Here is a 26,121-nt window from a genome sequence, read left to right on the forward strand (position 1 = left end):
GTCTCGCATTCCTGAGGTGGACCTTCGTTCCGACGCGCTAGCCTGGATGCCAGCGGATACCCGGTGCGCATAGTGACCCTGAGCGCAATTTTCTTTTAATGGCCAACAACACGTTAGGAACCGACTAGAATCATGTTTGAGGAAATATAATCGAAACGTGATTATTTTTTAATTGTCTATTAATATAGAAAATTAATTACGCTGCATTTAATTAGAAATACAATGTACGATATATGAGAAATTCCCTCCATATTTCTCGCTTATAATATCTCGGAGATGGAAGATAGAGCGTAATCGTTAATAGTAATGTTTAATCAACTTTATATCTTTAAGTTTGAATTTTTAGGAGCGGCTTTTGAATAAAAAACAACGCTTGCGGGTTTCAATCAACTGTTACATCGAATCGCTATCGCATCAAACGCTCGCGCGATTTCAAACGCGTACAATAATTGCGTAAAAGTCAATTAATATCTTCAATGACCCACTTCGATCGTCTTTCGCTTAAAAAAGCAGATTCACGAGATATCGCGCGAGGAGGCGTTTTTCTCAACCGATGACACAGCAGTCTGTCGTTAAAAGGAAGTCGGCGATTGGTCAGGGACACCCCGTATGTATATCGACGAGAGAAAAGATTTCGATCGACCGCATTACGCGACAGGCTACTCGAGGTCGTGGAAAAAAGCGTCGCGCATTTCACGCACACGCACGCACACGCACATAATCTCTTTGTCGCTCTTCCTCCGGCGATGTAAATTCATGCCGATGTATATTTAATTTCCATAAGAATAATTTAGCGGCGCATAATGAGCGTTACGTTCAACAGCGTCCGGTTGTGACTCCGTTATTAAATCCTCGATAGAAAGTGAATCGATAAAGAAATACCGATCCACGATGTCCACCTGTCTACGATGCGTCATTCGCGATTAATGTACCTTGTTTTAGGGATTAGGGATATCCCGCAGGCTTTCCATACTTGTGCATTGTCGCTAAAAATGAGAAATCTTTGAGAACCAGTTGCTCAAACACCAATCGATTAATTTCAATTTGATATAATTTTTTTTTTATTGTCATGCGTAGTAGAATCTACTTTTTCCGCTTCTTTTTTTTAATCCTAAGGCAATCAAAAATTGATTCGTTAGATTATATAATAATCTCGTAAATAACTTTCGAACAACGTTGATGAAACGTACCAAGCAGAATTTAATTCTCTCGCTTGCGTGCACTATGCAACACGCCGAGACGTGAAAAACTATCGAACTTCTGGTGTACATGGTTTAGTATAGTGATTATACTGGAGGCGGCAGAACGCACCGCGGGCTACAATCGTCTGGCGCATAATTTTGAGCGCGCTTTTTGCGCCCAACTCGACTGTAATTTATTCGCTCGATATATTCGAAGTTGGAGAAGTACATATCGATTTTCATATGCTCCACTAGAGGCGTGCGATAGTTCACGCGCGCGTTGTTACGTGTATTATTATTTACACGTCCGTTACGTTCGAGAAATAACGAGAGGGACGATTACGGCAAATGCATGTGTGAGCGAATTACAAAACTGCATAAATATGCTTGCGAAAGTAAAAAAGAGAGATATTTGATTTTCATATGCTGCATATATTAATTTATAATTGATTACAGTGTAATTTACGCGTGATTTGAAAGATGTATATCTTAATGAAATATTCAAGAATAAAATTGCGCTTTTTTTACAATATTTAGAATCGAGATGGATGGTAAAATTTTCATTCCCGCCACTGCAATAATAATGTAAATCGATGATCGTGAAACGAGTCGGTCGAAAAAATGGTCTATCCTTGCAACGATGAGATCATGGTTGGAGGTCCGGAGATTTTTGTCTCGAGACTCGTTACAGCGCATCAGAGAATCGAACGGTAACCTCGGCGAGAAGGACCGTTTCGCGGATACGGTGTTGCTGTGCAACGGGGGGGGGGGGGGGGAAAGACGCGTATCTCCCAAGTCTGATCGCGAGTACTGATGTTCCTCTTACCTTGCCGCGAGGCACACTCGAATCTATAAGCGCCGAGAGAGTTCTTTCTCTCTCTCTCTTTCTCTCTCGGTATCGGGGGTATAACGGTGATCGCACGAACTCACGATTTCCATATTTCACCGGCGAGTCAATGGTATAGCCGAGTGTTTGATTTACGTAGTCCCGCGACCGCGTGATCGATGAATCTTTTCCCCGCCGATTAAACGTAAATTACGCCGGCTATGAAATCGTTATTGGATCCGACGATCGATTTCCCGCGAGAATTAATTTATCGGAAGAGAGGGAGAAAAAGAGGAAGACGGAGATCGGTTTGATCGCGGAGAATATCTGACGTTGCGGGCTCAGCCTGTCGGTTGAGATAATAATCGATCGATCTCCGAAGAAAACTTTGTAATTTAATTACGAAAGTTTAATGATCCTTTTTTTTATCTCGCACATAAGCTTTCTTAAAGTGCTCCTAATAGATTTATTTATTCTTTGACTTTTGTGATAGGTATATCGTATATCGATGCGAAATATTAAATGTTATTTCAAAATTAAATGTTATATCATAGAAGATTAAATGAGACCGTAGAATCATATTTCTTTTCTGTCAAAATTATAATTATCCATCAAGATTTTTCTCTTCATTTTTTAAAATAAAAAACACTATTTCAGGGGAAATCTTCTAGAATCTCCTACGAATCTAAAAAGAGAACAAGAGAGAAAAATAAAAACAAAACAGCGACGACTGGACTCCCTAAGGTCTGCGAGAGTGTCACGGATTGAGATATAAAACGGGGTCGGTCGGGGAACCAGGTCGAGAGCTATCCTCGATAAATGGCCGAGCGTAATTCACGGACACCGATTGCGATGAGAACGCGTGATTGATGATGGAAACGTAAGCAGATACACGACCGATTTCGCCTCGGCCATAGATTTAATGGATTTTTCAGACGAGTCCCAAAAGCGCGAAGGGAAAAAGGAGGAAGGAAGGGCAAAGGGTGAAGCAATTTATGGAGCGTTTCCCCCCCGAAAAGTCGGGTCCCAAATCTCTCCTCCCTTTCTCTCTCTCTCTTTTCGCGGAACAAATAGCTATCCGATTTTAGGTCCGGTCGATAATTTTTCGCGGCGTGGGCGATACGCCTGCTTCCTGCCGTCTCCGAGATGCTGCGCGAAACTTTTTCGGGCCCGGCACGCGATAGAATCCAAGAATCATCCAAGGATCGGTTTGCCCGAATTTGGTTTTCGGCGTAGATACTCGTAAATTCGTAGCTCTTACTCGTAAATTTTCTGCGTAGTCGCGCCGGATCATTATTTATGTGGCGCGCGACTAAAGGGATTCCGCTGATGCATAAAGTCCGGTCTCTCGCGACGGTCATTTTAATTTTTCTCTCTCGTGTCCGCGAGCGAATGCTTTCGAGTCACGTAAAGGCTCCAATAAACGCGATGACGACGTCAAAAAAGAGTCTCGTTTGAAAAATTAAGAGCTGATGTAATTCTATATGAAACTGCAATTTGTTTTTTATACAGTGATTTATTTTCATGCCACCCAAGAAGGAACGATTAATATCCGTGCACGAGGACTCGTTTCGTTCTTGTTACATTGTTCTTTACGATATAAAAACATTCTCGCGTCACGTAAGGAGTATTCAACTCGAGACTGCATTAAAGTCTTTCTTAAAAGTTACGAAATAATGCCGCTCTCCGTGTGTGAAGCTAGACAATACAACCTGTTCTTGATATCATGATTTATTTCCACATCGCTCAAGATACGAAGATCCAAATAATAGTATCGCGATCTAAGATTCCGGTGATAAAACGCAACTTTATACGGTACAATACGCTTTCGCGAAATATGAAGGATTCGATGCAAATATAATTACCACGCAATCGCGATATTTGAGAGACACTAGAAAGTGGGAAAATGATTGTTGGCAAATCGACATTCGCGAGACGTTTTGTGCAAATTCCCGGATGCATTAAATCTCGAGACACGCTTTTCATCATTGTTGACGATAATTGAGCTCGTTCTTCAACCAGCAATATAATAAAAAAATTTTCTTGCGCTTTCTCTAAAGCTATTCTTTTACATTCTTTACTGTTAGTTTCTATTCTAAAGTTTCCAACATCTCTTTGATCCCTATACTACTTGTATATAATTTATTGATAAAGAAAATCAATTATTTAAGAAACAAGAATCTTAAAAAACTAATTTCTTCTTTTACTTTATTTATCTTATTTATATTTTACATTATTTCTTGTCGCGCTTGCTTTCATGTATCTATTTTAGCTATATTTGATTTTCAATTGACATAATCATTTCTTAGTTTACTCTTTTTCTTGGTCGTGTTTGTCATATCCGCTATCCGTACGTGACTTGATCAGAGAAAGTGTACAGGTAATGACACTCGTTGCTCGTACGTGTAACACACACACCTGCATTTACTTATACAGAGCTCATTGACCGTTTGTTTATTTTTTTCCTTCTCTTCTAGTCGCAAAGTGTCGAGCATAATTATTAAGACTATTAAATCACGAGAAATCAACATGGTAACTTTCACTCTCTTCGCGTTTAATATAAAGCAACTTAGTCTATAAAATATTAAAATATTAAAATTGCCTTACATTTTCTATTTTTTATGCTTAAATAATTTAATTAATAAACATTTTTGGCATCGTTAATTTCCTCAGAAGGAATTAGAAATATCTTAATAGAAAAGAAATACATATAAAATATATATTTATATTTATTTATAAAAAAATGTTTGTCTCGAAAGCAGCTAACTTTGTTGCGCCCGTGAAAACGAAAGTATCATTTCTTATCTGTGTTCGATTTCTTGCGTTGCGCCATTCGTTACGTCACGGATTTTAGCACTCCACGACGGAGCGATTCAACGTCGTAATTAACTCCGGCTGAGAGAGGAGGCTGAGTTTCGCGAGCGTACACGTGCTCCGACTTACGCTCTCGGCTCGAGACGGAGCGGCGATGACGGAGAAAGTGAAAATAATTTCTTCATCGAAACCCGTCGCCCCTTTCGCCGTGGCCTGCCGGCATCAGATAGCGGGAACGCGGCTAGTTAAGACCGTCGCGGCTGTCCACCGTGAGCAAAGGACCTTCGTTGGCGCTCTTCATTAGCACGGCGGCAAGTTCAAGGCCGGCACGTTCCAAACCGAGACGGAGAAAGAGAGAAAAAAAGGACGGCGTCGTGCTCAGCCTTGAATGCTCTTTCATTTTAGTCACCATCATCATCGTCGTCATCATCATCATTATCGCCATCATCATCATTATCATCATCATCTCGAAAATCCCGTGGCTTCCACCCAAGTCTGTCTAGTCGTCACCCATTTACGCACGCCAATCACGGTGTGAGAACCGAGCTCGCGGTCTACCACGGAAGGGAAATCTCCTGACCCGCGAGTTCGCTTCTCTCCTAGAATCGTCGATCGTAAATCATGCGGACATGCGGACATTCCCCCGCTTTTCTCACTGACCGCCGATCAGGTGCAATCACGCTATCGCGCGGTTAGAATCTTTTCATCTCGCAGCATCTATAGATATACATACGTCGCCGACCTGGAAACGGGCCTCCGATCCGATCGATCCGATTATACATTATACTCTATTTTGAGCCGTTGCAAAATTGCGCGTTAATTTTTCTAAATATATAAATATTGTTGTAATTATATTGTTGTATTATTATTATAATAATATTAGACATAATAATATTATTATAATTAAAATGTTAATTAAATTAAATTAACTGTGAAAACGTTACGGAAAATGTAAAAAAATATCATATTTAATTTTTGTCACAGTGAAAAGAGTTATAATTACAAAACTTATATTTACCGCTACATTTTTTATCGAGATTATGTAAAATAATGAAACGTAAAATAATTAACAGATTATAAATAGAATATAAACAGAAACAGAAACAGAATATAAACAAAAATAGAAACAGAATATAAAGAGATTATGTAAAATAATAAAATAATCTCGAGATAACAAGATTTTAATCGAATAGAAAGCTATGAGTGAAATAGCGAAATTATGCATTCGAGCTTCGAGTCTTGTTACATTATCCGTCGCGACACATTACGTTTTTTGCATATGTAAATGAGGCAGGGCGAGTGCCGCGGAAGGAATTAATCAAAGTATTGTAACGGACGTAATCCGTGTAACTCAATAAGCCCGGCAGCGTTGATTGAGTAGTAACCCGGGGACATTTATTAGACCGGCGCTTTGCATAAACGCATTTTTCCGGGGGACGGACGGCGATGCTGCATCGAGGGTGCGCATCTTAACGATCCGCCTTGCTGCCCCATCATCATGCTACGCAATAACTCTCCTCTTAGTGGCGGCATGTCCAATGTGGAGCACCGTCCATCCGTCCGTCCACCCCTCATCAGCTAGATCCGCGGCACGTAGGCCGACTTTAAGGCTCAATTATTTATGTAGCCGAGAGTGAGTGCCGTTGATTCGCCCATGCGATGATTACGCCAATCATAATAGGTCTGTACCCCGGTGAGAAAGAGAGAGAGAGAAGGAGAGCGAGAGGGAGAATCGACATTGTGATTGGGCTTGCCACACTGGGATCAGGGCTAACTACCCACAGAAATCAAGCAAAATAGAAACAAGACCGATCCTCAATCACGTGTAATTGTACTCTGTCTGTTCTACTGCACACCAGTATATACCTCTCCTTGATACTTATATTTAGTGGCGCACAATTTTCTCTCGGTAACCCGCCTGCTGCGTGTCTGCTGCTCTCGGCCGGCAGTCCAGCCGCAGCAGCCCCCGGTAGCCTCTCTCCTCGTTATTTTCTTTATTTATAGTCATATTCGCTGAAACGCCGCGTATCATCTCAACGCCGCGCGCCGATACGCCGCACGGGGCCCCGCATAAAGTCCGAGGCCGAGATCTCTAACGTAAACACGCTTATCCGCCAAATCGATCGTAAAATATCCTGTTATTATCGGGGCATGCTACCGTCCGATCGTCGATGATCGCGAGTCTGCGCTCCATCGAGACTATAAACATTTATTCCCTCAATTATTTGTAACAATCTATAGAAACTTGGCCAAAGGACTAACGTCGACGGACCCTTTCTGCGCGCGCGTACTTTATTACACGTAAAAAGAATCGAGAAAGTGACTTTTCCTCACGTTTCTCTATAATGTTCAAAAGACATTCACAGGACATCCTGAAGATACCCAGAAGACATCGTTGGACTCCAATCCATCGATGCTCAAGGGCTAAAAAATGTCTTCTGAATACCTTCCGGATGTCTTTTGGGTATGCATGCTATGTAGGATGAATATGATCGCACACTTATATATTCGTTTTCGGCACATTTAGAGAATCGAACACAGAATACATATATATTTTTTAAATGACAGTTTTGTTGCTCTCTTATATTTAATGAGAACAATTATTTCTCGTTTTTCTCTTTGATTATACATAGTATCAAGCAATTTTGAACAGGTCAAATACACTACCGTCAAAAAGTTTAAAACCAAAGAAATTTATAAATTTCAATTTTATTTATATTTTCTTCCCAAAAAATAATGCAAACTATTTTTACTTTTGCAGTGTTAACATAATCCTTTAGCTATTAATTAAAAAAAAACAATCAGCATTTGTTTATAATTTGAATTATAATTTGCATTTTTATTTTGTATTTTTTCCGTGATCTTTATTTATTACTTTGGTCTGAAACTTTTTGACGGTAGTGAAGATGTCGAATATAACTTTGAGATTACATTTTACTACGTGGCTATCTTTGTTATTGAGCGCAAAGTGACGCATCGACCGAAAAGATTGCACTCAATTTCAATAACCAGACAGCCGCATTTAGCGCAAAACGTGTGATGAACACATCGAGGCCGAGGTCCATATCTCTGTTCGGTCTCTTAGCACCGTATCGAGCGCGAAAGCGTCATCGAGGACAGCTTCACCCTCGTCTAAACGGCCTCGCGCGATCGCCGGTTCACACCAAGTATAGCATTGTCCGTGGACCAAGTCGACCGTGGCAGGACGAAGCGAAGCGGCGAGCGTCGGCGATAGTCAGCGCTGTTGCTGCAGGTTTTTGGTGGGGGACCTTGACCGAGTGACGTTCACCAGCGGCAGCCTGCAATCGCGCAGGTAGGGAGAGACAGGTAGGTAGGTAGGGAAGAGTGATCTCCGAGAAGAGAGAGAGAAAGAGAGAAAGCGTTGGCTAGACCTGGTCGCTGGTGACGACACTGATATGTTTGCACGAGACATCGAACGCTTGACATCGTGTATCTTTCATCATCAGTCAACATCAATCGACATCAATTTTTTGAGCAAAATATTAATGAAGCGGAGATATCGCGAAACGATCGAGTCATCGAAGCGTTTTGAACGCGGTATCGAGTAGAATCTTACGATACACAACTGACAGATAGAGAGAAAGACGGGAAGCTTGCAGAAACAATGGTCAGCTCGAGTGACTAGCGCCAGCTGGACTTTGCCGATAGTGATGACACTGATATACTTTTTCATTATCGATCAATATAAGTCAAGACATCAAATTTTTGACAGAAATATTAATCAAACGGACATATCGTAGAATCATTGAATTTTTTTTAGGTGTATCGAGTGAAATTTATTGATACTTAATGATTAAGTATCAATATGTCAAAATACAGATATTTATGGACACATGCATTGTTCAAGTACACCGATAGAATATTGAAATTTCGAAAAATGCGCAATAAAATTTTTAGAATAAGCTTTAATCTCCTTCGATATATTTGCAGTTGGTTTCTTGAAGATCACTGAGAAAAGCGTATAAAGCAAATGTCAAAGTGCATTTATACGGATTTACTTTCTGTGTATTTTCTTTTTTATTCAGAATAAAGATATAGAATAATATTAACTTTCAATGTGAATACAAAACAATCGTTATAAAACAATCATTTATTATAATTTGTAATTATTTAGTAGCAATTTTATTTTAGCTACGTTTCTTGAAAATTTCTCATTTAGACAAACTTAATATTGATAAAAGATTCTCAATTTTAACAATGTATCTTTATTCCATTCATAATTTCTTTCATTTTCATTTAAGTTCTCTTCAAGGTTAGGAGAAATCTTGTTGAAAAAATGTTTAGAAAATTGGATAAACTTTAATAAATTAAAAGATTATATTACTTTTAATTAAAATGTTGTAATTAAAACTCTGCAATTCGAATAAAAATCTAAACCGGTAGTTCCTTTTAATATTGAAATTATGTGAGAATGTTAACTTAAACGATACATCGAACAATCACACAACATAACAAAATATATTTTCATTTAGAAAACCGATTAAATCGTCTAATATTTACCCTAATAATCGATGAAATTAATCTAAAAATTCGTCCTAGGCCACTATTTATCTACCACTAGTCGCGCTTCCCGGTGTGCGTACTCCTTGAAATCACTCTGTGTACGTCCGTGCTGTGTCCGTCCGTACCTACTCTCCTGCCTGTCTCTGTCGGTGCTTGGGCCCAGTGGGATAGGACGGTGTGCCGCGGTGGAAGGAGTAGTAAGCGGCCTACGCAGTTTCAAGCTGGGTCCCAGCTTTTATTAGTTCTTCGGCGCTCGGCGGAGAACGAACGGAAAACGAACGACGTGCGTGGTGCGGCGGCGGTCTGTGCACCTCTGGCTCGGACCCCTCATCATCCCCGAGTCGACCTCTGCAGCTCTGAGACACGCAGTGTCTCTTACGAATCCTCGGAGACGAGCCGCGCGAGGAGATACGAATAACAACCGTGTTATCGGCGACGAGCGAGTTCATCGCGAGGGATCGCGTAATATTGAGTGACTCCGAATACATGTCAGTGCGAGACAATTTAAAGGACCGAATTGCCGGTATTCGATCCTGGGTGTTAGACAACGTCTACAACGTCGACGAGTGTGTCGAAAATTGAAAGCAAAACGAGAGACAACAACGCGGTCGTTGATCGATGATAATTGGTGAATTAATCCCTCGAATCGATCTCGCGCGATCTACTCGCGGCCCGGTGATAATAGTGACAGTTGCCGAACGTGAGAGTGTTGAATTCGAATATCGCCACGAAGTCTCTCTCTAAAAAAACGAGAAAGAGAGATAGAATCCTCCTTCTTCTTCTCCCTCTTCTGATCCCGCTCGGGGAACCGATCGTACCTGAAGGGGTGTAACCTTAGGAGAATATCGGATATCTAAACGATCGGAATGCTACTGTGTCACTGAAGGTAAATCTAATATCGTTAGGAGCAAAATTTAACATCGCCTCGTATCGACAATGACAATGACGACGATGACGACTTGCTGCGACAAATCGATCGGCAGGATCGAATCGGGAGATGCGCTCGGTTTGATTCCTCGTCGGATCGCCGCGAATGTTAATCGAAAGGGAAACGGTGGTGAAGCGTGTCTTCGGCAGGTCGGGTAGGTAGGAGAGGTTCTGCTGCGTGCGTTCGCGAAGCCGAATAGATTATAGAGGGTCCCCCGAGAGCGAGAGCGAGAGTGCGCGAGTTATTTCGCGCGCAGATTGGATCTGCCGGCCGCTCTGCTCGACTCGGCGCTGGGCAGCCCAGCGGAAGGGTAATATCCCATTAACTGAAAGATCAATTAACTCGCGTTAACGGACACTTTAATCACCGATGTGCAGCTAGAGGCCTCTCTCGCGGTGCGCGCGCGAGCGCGAATCTAAGCGTTTAATCTGCCCGACTCCGAGATCGAGTCGACCGATCATACGCGCGAGCTCCCCGAGCTCCTACGAGGAGCGATCGCGATATAACACGCGGGGAGATCTTCTCTCTCGGAGAGGCGGTGGGACGAACAGGATATCGAGGAAAGGAATACGTATTATTCATTGACGCGGCATTAATATATCCGTGCGGATTGAGAATAAACATTTATGGAAATGTTGCCGAGCTTGTGTCTGTCCTCGAGGATCACTCGATCAGGATCTCCGAATTAATACGTCGAGAGATTTATGATTGCGACAAGTCGAGTTAACGCGTCTCTAAATCGTCGGCTCTCTTTCTCTCTCTCTCTCTGTCGCGCGTGTCAGATGACTTTTTTAATATGGATTTATAATATGACACGTGGACAAAATTTATATACCATCGCATTAGTCGATTAAAAATTCCTCGACAGTTTATTTCTTTAAAAAATGTGATACAAAAATCCCAATTATACGAAACAATTTTGCTCGTATAATAAAAATTATAAAATGTGATTAATTATGTACAATAAATTGTTTATTTTATTTTATTTTATTGTTAAAAGTACTTTAAACAGTTTAATGAATGAATATTTAGAAGACCTTTTTCTCTTCTTTTAGCCTCTGCTAAAATAATTTTATTTGAAAACATGTTTTAATCTTATTTGTAAAAAATTATATATATATATATTACGTGGGCACGACACATCCTATCAAGTATCGTTCACCGTAAATAGACTGGATGCGCAAAGGTCGATTGCTCCTTTTCTCCTGTTTTTCTCTCGCCCTCTCGCCTGTCCGCACTCACGAGATGAAGATTGCGCCCATCAGCCCGAGGTGCAAATCCCCTCGCTGAATCTCCGATACGGTTTTATCGCACGTTTCAGCGTACGGCGGGCGGGCGTGCGTCGCGTGTAACCACCGTGATAGAGACGTAAGGGTTTAAAGAAGACGAATACACGAGACGGTGCAACGATAAGCACCGGGAGGAACTTTCGGCCTTGACGTGTACAAAGTGTGTCAGTGTTACTCGCGCGCGAGCGAACGAGCAAGAGAGAAAGAGAAGGAGAAAGAGAGGAACGCTTTCGATGGGAATCACCGTTGCTGGTTCCATTCACCATAATGCATAACGCGTAACGTGACCCTTCGCGTCCAGATTTCTCCCGCTGTCCAGGACGGCCGCCTCGCATAATCGGGACGTGTGCAAATAAAGTAATCGCGCCTGATTCTTTTTCTCACGAGTCACGAGTACGACTTATATGTACGTATGATTTCCATTTCCATTTCTGGTATCCGCGTCATGCTAGCGCCGTACGTGTTCTATTAGTTTTGAGTCATATTTCCGCGGTTAAACCGACGATGACGGTTCGTTGAGAGGATATTTATTATCGCTTGTTAGAGATCGAATACACAAATCAATTACATTAATTTCATTATTACAGACATCATTTAGAAGGATTCACGTGTTGTAAGAAAAAACTGTGAAGTTATTTAACATCACGGATAATTATAAGTCTTGGTGAATCGAAAAAATTACAGTCAGTTAAAGTCACTACTAGTTCTTGTACCGAATCACGATCGGACAATCATGTTTACGACGATGTCCGATTTCTCGTGTTGAAACTTTATACAGGTAATTCTTTCTGTGTGATGTGGCAGTAATTTATGATAATTTCGCCCATCTCTTCAAACAACCGAAACACCAAATGAGATTGTGAATTCGTTAACTTGTAGACATTTTTAATGCCATAATGAAGTGCTGCAAATGCTGGAAGCTTGTTTTATGGTAATCGATGATGTTTCAACATAAAGGAACCGAGTATATTTCATAAATATAAATTCATTTTTGAAAATTTTATATTCACGATGTCGATAACCAGGTAACGATTTTTTTAACGAAGACCTCCTTATATCCGTGCGAGTGAAAGCGTGAAAAAATATGGAGCAACAGAAAGCCACGATGAATTTCATGATCGCGGGATGAACGACCCCAGGTAAAGAAGCCGAGATACGATTTACAGGCAAATTGTGTCGAGTGTAAGCGCGGGGATTCGTCCTGAGCGGAGTAGGCTCGATAGGTCGTTAGAGATAAAGTTCGTAGGCGAATCTATGTAGAGTGGGAAGAGCAGGAATTTTATAAGTGGTGCCCCATTCCGGAGAAATACGCGCGAAGGATCCTCCCGGCTTTTGCACGAGCGCGGCGCGATATCCTCTCCTGCCGCGCGCGATCTAAATTAAAATCTTTCCTCGGCCTCTCGTCGATTCTCCGACTGCTCGGCGTAACGGGTGACGGCTAAAAACGAAAGGTATGGGTTTGCGTGAGCGTCGAGAAAAATAAACAGGCGGAATCGCACGCGGAAACGCTGACGCTCGTGTAACGAGCTCGAGAAGCTCGAGAAGTATTTTTCTTTCAGTCACGGTATACGACGTTTGCGTAAATTTATCGGTCTGGCAATATTAACTGTAAAGTGCACCCTTCCATGGTAAAGAAAGAAAAAAACAAATCTCAGCATCTTATTTTCATGGACAAAGTTTGAGAAACAAGGAACCCATAAGAAGAAGAAAATAATTTTAATTTATATAAATTTACAGAAAGTCTTACAAGAAATTTTTATTATAAAATAGAATGTGTGTTATTATAATAATAAAATGTTATATCAATTGATTTAAAAAATTTATTAAGAATTAATTGTCGTCGATTAAAGTTTCTAATCCAGAGGGCTCAAAATTGAGAAAATAATAATAATTAAAGATACTATTTAAATACGAGAGATTGCATATAGAAAATAATTTCTTTTATTGAGTGAGGCATAAAATTATGAAAAGTGAAATCAGATTTTTGATTATGTATAGAGAAATTGATGTATAAATTTTTCTCTAAAACCCATGCGCGGACAAAAGTATAGTGTACAAGATGTAATCTAGAAATCTCCTGGATTTCAAGGCTGTTATTAAGCTACTGAAACTACATAGAGAGAATCTTCCAGAACACCGTGTATAAACCGGCTATGATTCTCGCTCCATTTGGATCCACTCGTGCTCTATAATCCAGCAGCAGCTTTCTAATAGCGGTTTGATCGCGATTGCAGACGCGAGCCTTCGCACCTTCGAGAGCCGGACGGATGCCCTTCGCGTCCGGGCGTTTCGCACTGATTTTATTATCAGCCACCTTCAATAAAAGTCAATGAAGAAGGTGCTAAACGTTTCGCGCGCGCGAAAAACGGGAGTGTTTATTACATCTTGGTGTTTGGATCCCTAGCTCGCGTAGGACTCCTAGAAAATAGCGTGGTATAATCGGCGTGAGTCTCGGTTGTTGCTTTTATTGCCGGCGCGCGTTTTTGATTTTCGCACTATTATCCCGTAACGAATGTGAAATATCTAAAGGAGAGGCGGGCAGCGGACCGTTAGAGGATTCGGGACGACGATGCCGATGACTTTGTACGCTTTTATAACACGTTCTGTCCTTCTATTCTTATTTTTCTACACTCTCGTGGGGATTCTAATTCTAACACGTAGGAGAACGAATTTTGACCGTGCTTTTGTCACGATCTCGCCGCTAATGACCAACGTCGGAAATGTCCGCGATATGATATCATCGCGAAATTCAAAACATGAACATTGTCGCGCTCTCTGACAGAGAAGGCTACGTTTTTATTATTCCCGCTCGGGCTGTTATGCAACACGAGGAAGCGACAAATAACATGTATTAAAGAATCCTACCGTGTATGTGTAACAGTATGCCCGAGGAAAGCAGATTTCTCATCGTCAATATTTGCTTGATAATAGTAGAGATGTACAATAAATAAAACCATTAGGTTTAATTTTACACACATTTAGAGAAATTAATAAAGATACTGCACGAAGTGCGATACTGCTAAAGTATAATTAATGTATATTATCTCTTATATAAATTGTACTGCGAAATTTGCAGACTGAGGAATACGATGTTGTACATTTTGTAATTTTGATTTTTATATATCTATATATTACTTACATTTTTATTTATACAAAAAGATTTTATTTACAAAAAATGAAAATTTACAGAAGAAAATTTATAAGAAATTAAAATTATCGTGCACTTTTATCGAAAGTAATTTTCCTTGTCAATTGATTCGATCAAAAAATGTATATAAAGAAATATATAAAATTTATATAAAGAGAAATATAACATAATATTATTCTTATACAATAGTAATAGTTTATATAGAAAAATAATATAAAATAATCTTATCATTTTTCGATTATGCTTTAACTGCGAAAAATATGATAATGTTCTCGCACGACTCTTCTTTGCTCTCCGTTAGCTATCTTAATTCCCGACTACTCTCGTAAGGAAGAAAAAATATTCGACGGGGAATGCGCGCAAGGTGGAATTAAAATCGTGAGAATATAGCGCCGTGTTTCGCTGCACTTAGCGATGTTTTTTATCCTTCCCCTTACTGTTATCCAGCCCCATGGAGAGTAAGGACGCATTATGGGATCCCCTCGTACATTAGACGCGGTCCTGGAGACCTGCGCTCCTTTTTCTCTTTCTGCATCCTGGATCGAATCGAACGTTTATTTGCGCGTTTAGGCGACTAGAAGACCCGTGGGAGTCGACACGCGAAAAAGGCCCCAAAGGTTGTAAACACTTTCGTCCCGAAAAAAAATATATTAACGTCAATTTTTATAGCGTTGATTCTCACTGAAGGTGAGCACGACGGGAGATTCTGCGATCTTGTTCGCCAAATATGGCCACCGAGCCTACCGCGAGTATCTTAATCCTCCGATCGGTCTCATTTGGAGCTAGCGTTTCCTCCCTCGCGCTAATAAAGCCGTTGAATGACGCGCAACCCCGTACACACGTCACTCGAGTGCGAGAACTCGCCAAGATGTATCACTCGGGTCAATTGATAGCCTTGAGAGATAAATGCGCGCACGCACAGGGTCACCTTTATTTCTTACAAGGGCAGATGCCGATCAGTAGACAAAAGCGCACTATGAATGTTAATTTCTGTTTCGGCGACTCATCTGAGAATCTTTTTGTGGTCAACAGTTCGTATGGCCTATTTAATAATTGAAGATATTCTCTAAAATAATGTAGTTTAATCTTTTATTATTGCAAATAATTTACTTGATTTTATTATGGTTTTTATATTTAAAATAAAACTAATTTCTTGAATTATACTATTTTGGGGAAATAAAAGATTTCAGGTGAAATTGTTGAAAAAATACAGTGGACTTAAAATTGTAAAATAAATGATAAATTTTTGGAGCACAAGATTTTTTCGCGATTTAAGTAAATTTTATTAAATTTCATGACATTGAAATCTCCATATTCAATAAAACACAACGTGACAAAGGCCAACTTGTTGAAAAAACAAAGTTGTTTTTACACGATAGCGCGAAAAACATCAGTGAAATAAAGCGCTTATGACGATAATGATCAGTCCCCTGACGCTTCCGCCTGTGTCGTCCGAGTGACTGTCGTCAGCGGTATTTTTAGAATCGTTTTTATATCGAGATGACCATGTCCTTTTGCTTTTATGCGTCGTAGTCTGGGATTGATTGCTTTATCAATTTACGTAAACTCACGAAAACGAATAACCTAACGTTTCGCGTGCGGTTAATGGAGCGATGATTTGGTATGTTTGATATTCTCTTGTTTTTCATTTCCAAGAAAAAGATTCTATTCCATATAGATGATATGCATAATTTCACACATTTCGTTTCTACTTCTCAGAACGTTATAAAATAACATACAAACAACCGCATGACGAGATGAATTATTCTTAAGAAAATAATTTCTAAAAATTAAGAGAATTGCTGGACTGAAAATTAGCAAAATATTATTGACAGCTAAATAATGTTTTTCATATAAAATAATATTTAAATGCGACGCAATACGACAAAATCGAAATGAGACAGTATAATTTATTCGCGTCGTTCGAGTCGGTGACGCGACGCTTTATTACTTCTGCTTCTATGAAATTTAAATTAAATGTCATTACATTTGCAGTATCGAAAAGAAAATCGCAATTCTGTTCAGACTATGACTAATTATGTAGCATAATTACGACAATACTTGATATAGACGGTATAGGAAAAACAAGTAAAAAAGACGAGGGAGAGGGAAGGAGGCCTTATCGCATAATCGTTCCTATTAGCAATGTTTTCATCAGCAAATCCATTGCCCGTATTGTGCACTGTCACCGTCATCCCTGTCACTGTCATTATATCGTTGCACGTATCTCGAGTATCTCATCTGCTTGCATGACGACAAAGAGAACTATTATCACTCGTTGCACGTTTATCATCGTCTACCTATAGTTGGCATGCGCCAGTATAGACACGTCGCAGAGAACATCACGATGCTATCACTTGTCTCTCTCTCTCATAATTCCACATGCGCACGTAGGAATAGCGTATATAGCAAGCGCAAACATATTCTCCTACATAAACTGCACTCTCATGACAACTGAGGAACAATTGTTCGGTCGGTTGAAAGTAGAATAAGTCTAAGAGAGCTCTCGTTACAATTGATACAGCCCGTCAGTTTATGCAATTATATTGTTTAACATTTGTTGTACGCTCAGTCGATATTCTGATACTCTAAAACATCCTGTTATTTGCATCCTTTTCAAACAGATGCTTTCGATCGAATAAACGGACAGTTTCATGAAGTAACGGTCGACAGGAGAATTAAACGCGCAAATCTTCGTCGATGAATTTATCCGTAGAATTAAGAGCGCAGCTTTTTTGCTTGGCTTACAGGTCGGTGATCGGGTCTACGGATGCGAAGGGAGATAAGAGCGAAAGAAAATTTCGGGGGTGAGGGGTTCTGGAGTGGGGTAGTAAAAGTGTAAACACCGGGAGCGTGTGACGGGGGGCAAACAAAGCGGGAAACGTGTCCTTAGCCGGTCGCGTGGCATGCTCGGGAAAAAAGGCGAAAAGGCAAGATGCTTACGATACAGCGTTCGGGATCATTGAGAAGGGCGGAAGGCTGCAATCTTCCCGGCACGCATTTGCTACCCCCCGTTGGGACCGGGGCTTCCGTCTCCGGGTGGAAGCCCGCCGAGAGGAGCGTCTCCTTCAATCGAGACGTCCACGTGAAGAGGATCGGTGAGTCCAGGCAATATCACACACCACATAAACTACCGATATCCTGCATATGTAGAGCGAGAGAGATCGAGAGAAATGGTGCTGCTTGATTTTTCGGGCCCGACGCGTACATCGGCTATAAAATAATAAATTCATATTTTTCTCGCGTATTTATATATTAATTAAATTTTGTAGATGTTTTTAAATCTCAGATAAATAAATGGATAAATAACGCGAAAAAATGTCAATCATTTTGTGCATAAGAAGTTTTATTTTTTTATTCAATTTTACGCGAGAAATGTAAAAGCCTATATTCAAGTCTAGATTTTAAATATATAGGCGATAAGCTATAGTTAAATTTACTTGTCGGCCTTTCGTGAAGGCCAGCCCTTCGGATTTCTTCTAACAGTATCCGCGCGCGTGAGGGCAGGATACCGTTTTGTCGAATTAAAATCTGATAAATTGCAAAGACGACGTGTTTGTAAGGACAATCTTCCGGAACGATTCATGCATACGCGGTCAGAATTTAATGCATTATAAAAGTGCACACGTGATGCCAGTTCAGAGAGAAAGAATGGGAGAGGAGATTGCGATTTTATTTTGCGATTTCGTGATGTCTTGAATTTCAAAAAAAAAATTACGGCCCAGCCGCAGAGGGCGATCCCAGATTATGGAAATTATTCGCGACGCGACTCTCGTTCTCACAGCAAACTCGTCTCTCGGAGATGCAACTCGTTGTTTCTGAGAAACACGGAAAATTATAAGGCGCGATCGTGCGAAATTCTACCGAAATAAAAATCCTTCATTTTTTTAAATTTCATCAAGATGAAAGTACGTGACATAGAGATGCGAGATTTCGAAATTTTTAACATATTTAATTAAAATGTTCGTGCTTTGTGAATTCATTTCCGTTGATTTTTTTCTCATTCGAATTTATTTCGGATTTCGAGTGGTATTTTGATAGGAATTCTAGATATTTTCTAGATACATTTATTTCAATTTATTAACATCAATTTTAATTAAAATTTTATAAATGTACTACAATCACTTATGAAAATAGTAGTCGAAAAAGTTCGTAATTTATCTTAATAAAAATCTTTTGCTACAAACTTAGTTTCTATGGATTCTTATTTGCAACATTTACAATTAACTCTGTGATAAATACGAATCATGCAGATTGTACGCAAAGATTGATAACAGCTACAAAAAATCAAACAATAATTCCTTATTAGTAACGTATGTTTAATAAACGTTATGTCTTTTATGCCAGCGTGATTTATATACAAATATGAGGAAAGATTCTCGGATTTCTCGAGTAGGAGTAAATCGCGCGACCGGCCAAGACCGAGATGTCAAGCAGTGCCATAGCGCTAAGAGCTATGTAATTCGCCTAACTTGTGTCTAACTTCCGCAATATCCCTCGATATCAATGTGTAACATACTTAATCAGAGCCTGCCGCGGACTAACGGCACGAAAATAATCATTACGCTATGCGATCGGCTAGTTTTCTCTTGCGTATTACCTAATATCGATTTTATTTAATCGTAGCTAATATCGATCGCGTAACAATAATTTTAACGACGACACTCTCTTCTTCCCAGAGAAAATGGTAAAAGACTCGATGACCTTGACATCGAGGTCGAGGTCGAGGTCGATGAGATCGTCGCTATCTTGAATCCGAGGAGAGACGATTTCATTGAAGGACGCGCGCCTCCTCTGTCTCTCGCAGTTCTCTTAATGCAATATGTAGGATTGTAATGGTATTGGTGTGTGCCTAGGACTCAACCATTCTTTCTATATCATTAGCTAATTATTAATCGTATTAATAATTCCCCTCTTACGCGTCGCGAAGTAAGCGTTGATTCATATTACTCCCGCTAAACTCCCAAACTTTTTGTCGAATTTTTAACACATGTTAAAGGATATGATACAAAATGCATTGTAATTTGCTGGAATCACTAATAAGACTGTATGTTAGCATAGATTAATTTTGTTAATGACTTAAAATCATTAATTAAAACTTTCGAAAATTCTATATTTAATATATATCGAATTAATATAAATCGAATGAAAAATTAAATGAACATAAAATTAAATAACATAAAATTCATCAAAAATAAATTACGTTTCGGTCTACTTTTGCGATACGTTCTACATAAATTGGCTCTAAAATTAAAATCTAAAAAGAAGACTTAAAAATAATTTAGTAAAAATTGATCGCAAATGATCTATTATAAGCCTCCAGAGTCCACACGATCATTATATTAACGCTCACGTAGATACACTAAAAGCAATGTATACGAAGATGTTTATACGCAGTTTCAGGGAAGCAACTTAATATGCCACACACTACGAGCCGTGGCCAAGTACGGGATAAGCACAGTAGATAAAGCTAAACGCAACGAACCGTCGCAAGTTACGAGCGTTTCCGCTTTCTGTGTATCGCCAACACGCGGCGATCGAAATTCATTTACATTCTCAACATCTCTTACTTGTTTTGACAGTTCGAATTATACCGGCGCAAGGGTAAAATTAATGGCTACCAAATCGAGGCAATTATCTTAGGATTCGACGGGAGTTTTATTTCAATTTATAGGTGGCATTATATTTTATAGTTGGCATCTCCGTTGGGCGGGGCTGTACGTAATTACATGCGCTGTATATTAATTTCGAAATGTCATGGAACACGTGCGTAATATTTTCGAAATATACCTTCATACGCGCGCACACATTGACAGTTTCTTAAAATATTAAATTTAATCATATACATTATTTTATTTCATATTATTATTTATTTAAATATTTATAGCTTCACTCGCGAAAGAGAGAGTCTGCATACATATATTTCATAAGTGATTTGTAATTCAAAAGTTATTATTTTGCAAAATATATATGCAATGAGATATTTTCAATAGAAAAAAATTGAATTGATTTCAAGCTCGTAATTTAATTATACATTGAACTGCATTATTATTATTATTCTATTAATTAGACCTTTAATGATATTGATTAGCATTGCAAACTGTTTCTAGAAATATTGAGAATATTCTTTCTCAATGATCTCTTTCTTCTTTTAGAATCGAAAGAAATATCTCGATCAGCAAGGTCGAGTGTCAATCGCACGATCGGATACGCTCGAAGAATTCTCACCAGTTCCATTCGCTTGTTATGATAACGCGGACGATAAAAATATGCAAAAGATGCTTCGTTCAATACGATTTAATGCGATCGACTCGAATCGGGAATCGAGACGTAATTAAATTTGAATATTCATCATCGTGCTCGCTTAATTCTTGATGTCGTCTCTGATCAAAGGTTATCTTTATTCTCAAAAGATATTCTAAATATTTCCGATTGATCGAATCTCAATCGAAATTATTTTCCATTTCCTATTATCTATTTTAAAGATTATTCTAGCACTGTATAGTGTACTTCCATATAATAATTAATTAATAATTAAAAAAGTAAAATAAAATGAAACATAAATATAATAAATTCGTTGTGATGTTATAATAATTCTTTATCGATCGGAAGATGATCTACGATCTACATCGTCCAGAAAGTGATATATTCTAAAATTAAGGGAAGATTTTGCACCGCGATAAAAAGTCGAATCGGCGTGATCGTACCGCATTTCTTCTTATACCAGTGTGAAGAATATGTTTCTTATTATCCTCCCTTTTTCTCGTTTTCTTTATTTTTTCGTCTTTCTCTCCGTTTCCCTTCTCGTCAATGCGGGCGGTCTCGGGAAGTCAACCTAGTTGGGCGCAGCATTGCGTTCGCGCATGTGCCCCTCGTCCAAGCTTGTTAAGGGCCCCTTGTATCGTTCGCATTATCCCGCCTGTTGGCGTTTCCTGGATCGTCGCGTGCTCCGCGATCGCAGAGTCCGACCTTAACCCGCCCGCTGCATCGGTGTACGCAGGTGTATGTATGTGTGTAACGAGGTAACGTGTGTAATACGTTTCGCGTTACGATCTTTGTTAGATCGCTAATGGATGCTGCACGGAAATCGCCCCGAGATATAATGCGGCTTGTGGAAAAAGTAGCTCTATCACTGCACAGGAAGTTACTACGGTCGAGTCTCCTTCTGTTCTAAACGATTATTTCTAGAGCGTGATCGTGCATCTCGTTTAATTTCGAGTCATTAAATCTGGCATTAGTTCTCTGAATTTCTTCTCTGTATTATCTTTCCTTGCACGTAGATGGTTGGAAAACAACGACGCGTAGCGACTTTGATGATAATGCGGCAAATCTACGTAGCGATCAGATTGCACGAGATGCAGGCAGCAATGTAAAAGTAGATACTCGAAGCACTCGCGAATGGACCGGTATCATGAGTCAACAGTATAGAGATCACATATTAGATACCTCGCATGTAAACCGCTATCATTAATGCTGTATGATCGCGTTAATCATCTTTTTTTTGTGGAGAAATGCCAATACGATTGCGAATTAATAGTCCTAGGCGTAAAAAGTGACATTAAGAAAAACACGGCATATTAATCTTCACTTCTCGTGAGATAATTTGTTTCAATTCTTTACGACACATCTATCATAGTTATTAAAGTTCTCTTGTCTTATCAAATATATATTTTTAAATTTGATATGTATATTTTGAAATTTATATGTATATTTTGAAATTTATATGTATATTTTGAAATTTCGAAATTTATTATAATTATTATAAAATTTCACCAAATCATATTTAATTCATATTTGAATTAATATGTCGAGCTTAATTTGTGCTCCTTGTAAATTCTATATTATAATAAATTTTTTAAATATTATAATAAATTTCAAAATTTCAAAATATATATTTTTAAATTTGATATATATATATTTGATATATATATTTTTTTTTGAAATTTATTATAATTATTATGAAATTTCAAATCATATTTAATTCATATTTAAATTAATATGATCTTAATATGTGCTCTTTATAAATTCTATCGTTTCATATTTTTGTCGTTCATTTCATCGTTACATTTCATTTGCATTGCTGTTACATTCGAATTCTTGTTTTCGTCGGTTGCGTAGCTTAAGTTTGCAAACAACCTGTAAAAGCGAGGAAATAACAGGATATTGGATAGACCGGTAAAGTTGAGAGCGTAGGGTTCGTTCTGACATCACTTTTGTAAAACGCATGCTTAATAGAAGTAAGAAATGGAGAAAAAGGGCAACGTGTAGCAAGGATGAGAGGTTACAGAGGTGAAACACACGGATTATGGGAATCCAAATTAACGGAATCCGGCCGTGAGCATCTATCCCGTGCACTTGACGCAATTTACAAAAAGCAACTCGACAAAATTGTACCAAATAAATGAAGCACTCGCTGCAAAGAGATTTTCATTGGAATGAATTTTTGTTTGCTGGAACGAATGGAGAGACTCGCAAAGATTCAGAACGAGTTCGAAACTCAACGAGGAAGCTCGTTGTAACGAGATTTTCTCATAGTTCCTTTGCTAGCAAGATCCGCGATTCGCGGAAGACACGTTGATCGCGACTAGTCGTCAGTGTATTACGACGGAGAAAACATATTCCTCTCGCAATTATGACATCATGCGCTAAAATCATTCATCAGTGTCAACGCTACGTGCTTTCTCAGATGCTTACTCGCTCAAGTGTTCGCGTTCGTCGCCGGTAATCAATCTTCGGAAATTAGCTTTCGCTTGTGCACAAACTTCTTCCTCGATAAAATCCCAAAGGTAAGAGATAATACGAAAAAGATAATGTAAAATGTAAAATTAACAGGAAATAATGCGAGGTAACGAAGATGTTGCGCAACGGTACAATTTTATACGACCTTATTCCGCGAAAAGGCCAGCTAACGAGAAAATGCTCGCGTGTTAAAAAAAATCAAGCGAAGATGTTTCAAGGAGATCCAAGAGAGATTTCCGCGGAGGAATCAAGTCGTTGCACTTTATGGTTCCGTTGCAGCTCGAAGCCGAAGTCTCGTATCGATTCACGCGACGAACTGACCGATACGAGGTGCTGCACGAAGTGTTTATGGCGTTTGCGGCCCTCGAAGCAGTAGGTCAGCTTCGCGATCCGCGTGAACTTTGACCCCGCGCAAGCGAGATTTGCACTTCCGGCAATTCTTTCACCCGCTTGCTATTCTTACCATACGTCATTCGAGAGCGATGGATTCGCGAAATAGTAACCTACATTCCATTTGACTAAATAATAGATGATAAAATGATGAGAATAATAGATGAGAAATGAAATGATATGAATTATATGAAACGATTGTAAATTTTTTATTCGGAAAATAATATTGCATAATATTGGGTTATATATTATTTAGATTTATTCATGTTTCCATATATCTTCTAATATTGCCAATGAATGTGAACATTTAATTTACATTTTTCATGCTATACTTTACATTATTTTACACTTCCGTGATTTACACTTTCTATGTTTCATAGATATAAATTGTATTCGTGAAATCCAGAATGCGGAATCTCGACATAATCGTCTATCGTATAATCGTCATTTACGCGAGCAGGTTGGACACGTCGAATAATAATTAATTCACGTTCGCGATCGATCGGATTACGCTAGCACGTAAATTCATCATTTCCGGAATCCCAACTGAGTTACATGTGTGCGCCGCAATTGAAAACGCAGTAGGAAGATATTATATATGAAGGAAATCGCCCAATAATTTTATAGCTCGAGAGCTTCCGTTAGCTTGAAACTACATATTGTAAACTACATATTAAAGTTTATTACAATGATATAACAATATAATAGTAAATAAGCGTTCAACGCACCCGTTTTTCATATTTTATTTGTTACTTTCATCAGAAATATTAAAGCAAATGAGGTAACAAAAATCAAAACGTTAAACATTTGAATTCAGAGATTTTTAATTTAATTATAAAATTTCTAGAAAATATTACAAATAATTTACGTACGTGCGTTCTTTTGTCTTTTAATAATACATTACGTATATTACATATATTTAATGTTTATAAATTTATATAAAAATATAACTATCTTTTATTGACTGTACAACGTTCCCAGAATATTGTCGAGAGAATGGCGACAGTGCACGGTCCTAAAAGATAACAATTCGTGAGAATGTCAAGCACGGTCTAGAGAACCGACTACGGCGGTGGTTCAGTGCGACATACATATGGTGAGTGAATTTATTTCAATGGAAAACGTTCACATTGTTGGCATGAATAATTTACTTCGGATCGATTCAGATAGGAGAAGTACTAAACGCGACTTTCACGTGTACAGCTTTTTCTTTTCTGTGAAGAAATTAAAGACACGATTAATACAAGTATAAGCTATTAATTAGTCAGCACTTTAATTTGCACAAGAATATGTAATTACACTTTATATATAATATGAAGGAAAAAGTAAATTAGAAAATAGCTTATTGAATATTTTAATTTAACAGAACACGCAAAAATTATCTCGAGAATATAGTAATCAGTAATCCATTTGCTTGATATAAGAATATGAAAGTCTAAGAATTTAAGAACAATTAATTATCGTCATAATAATAATTATCTACAAAATTTAAAAAATTAAAATTTAGCAATTTGGAAGAATGTTCTGATATTTTAAAAATCTAAAAATTTAACTAACTTTAAGTAGAGTTCAATTCAGAGGATCTAGAGAAATTTAATGGACCTAGCAAAATCTCGGAGAAGATGGGAATTTAAATAATTAAAAAACTTGAAGCTTTCTAATTGATATTTTGTAAATACGAAATTCTGAAAACTTTAAATTCTTTACAAACTTTAAATTCTAAATTCCACGTGAAAATTTTAAATTCTGCGCGATTTAAGATTTCACAATCTTGTGAATTTGAAAAGATGATTTTAACAATCTTCAAGGTTTCGAAAATTTTAAGAGCTTGAAAAATTCAATAATCTCGATGATTTGAAAATTCAACAATTTAAACTGTACTTAGATTTGATGATCTGACGACTAGAATGTCCTATATTCACGGTGGGAACTTGAACGATGGCTAACAACGCGATACCGTCGTAATGATATGTCTCATGCAAAATGACGCGCGTACGCGTCGATCTCCATCATGAATTCATCGAACGTACATGTAACGTGCCTCTAGTGCAAAATCTCGGCGCTAATGCCGTGATAATTAAATCGACTTTACGACTTACGATGCGCCTGAATATCAATCGGTCAGTCGAGCACAATGATTACATCTCGTTAACGGTCGCTCGTGGTATTGCATTAAATGACATTAGCAATGCTGAATGTTGCGAACAGAAACGCATCCTATGGGATAACCATAGGAGGAAACATAAACAATCTTGAACCGGTAAATAATAAGCTGATATTAT

General features: G+C 38.6%; 1 protein-coding gene across 1 annotated transcript in view; it reads left to right on the forward strand.

Moving 5' to 3' along the window:
- Positions 1–9,578: 9,578 nt before the first annotated feature.
- Positions 9,579–26,121, forward strand: part of LOC105258561 (zinc finger CCCH domain-containing protein 13) — a 107,226-nt gene continuing 90,683 nt past the window's right edge. Inside the window, exons 1-2 of the mRNA XM_011269891.3 lie at positions 9,579–10,231; positions 17,461–17,808. Of these exons, the coding sequence (XP_011268193.1) occupies positions 17,646–17,808 (163 nt within the window). The 5' untranslated portion in view covers positions 9,579–10,231; positions 17,461–17,645. The remainder of the gene's footprint in view (positions 10,232–17,460; positions 17,809–26,121) is intronic.

Source organism: Camponotus floridanus, unplaced genomic scaffold (genome assembly GCF_003227725.1).
Source record: "Camponotus floridanus strain SB8 unplaced genomic scaffold, Cflo_v7.5 scaffold68, whole genome shotgun sequence".
Taxonomy (NCBI): Eukaryota; Metazoa; Arthropoda; class Insecta; order Hymenoptera; family Formicidae; genus Camponotus; species Camponotus floridanus.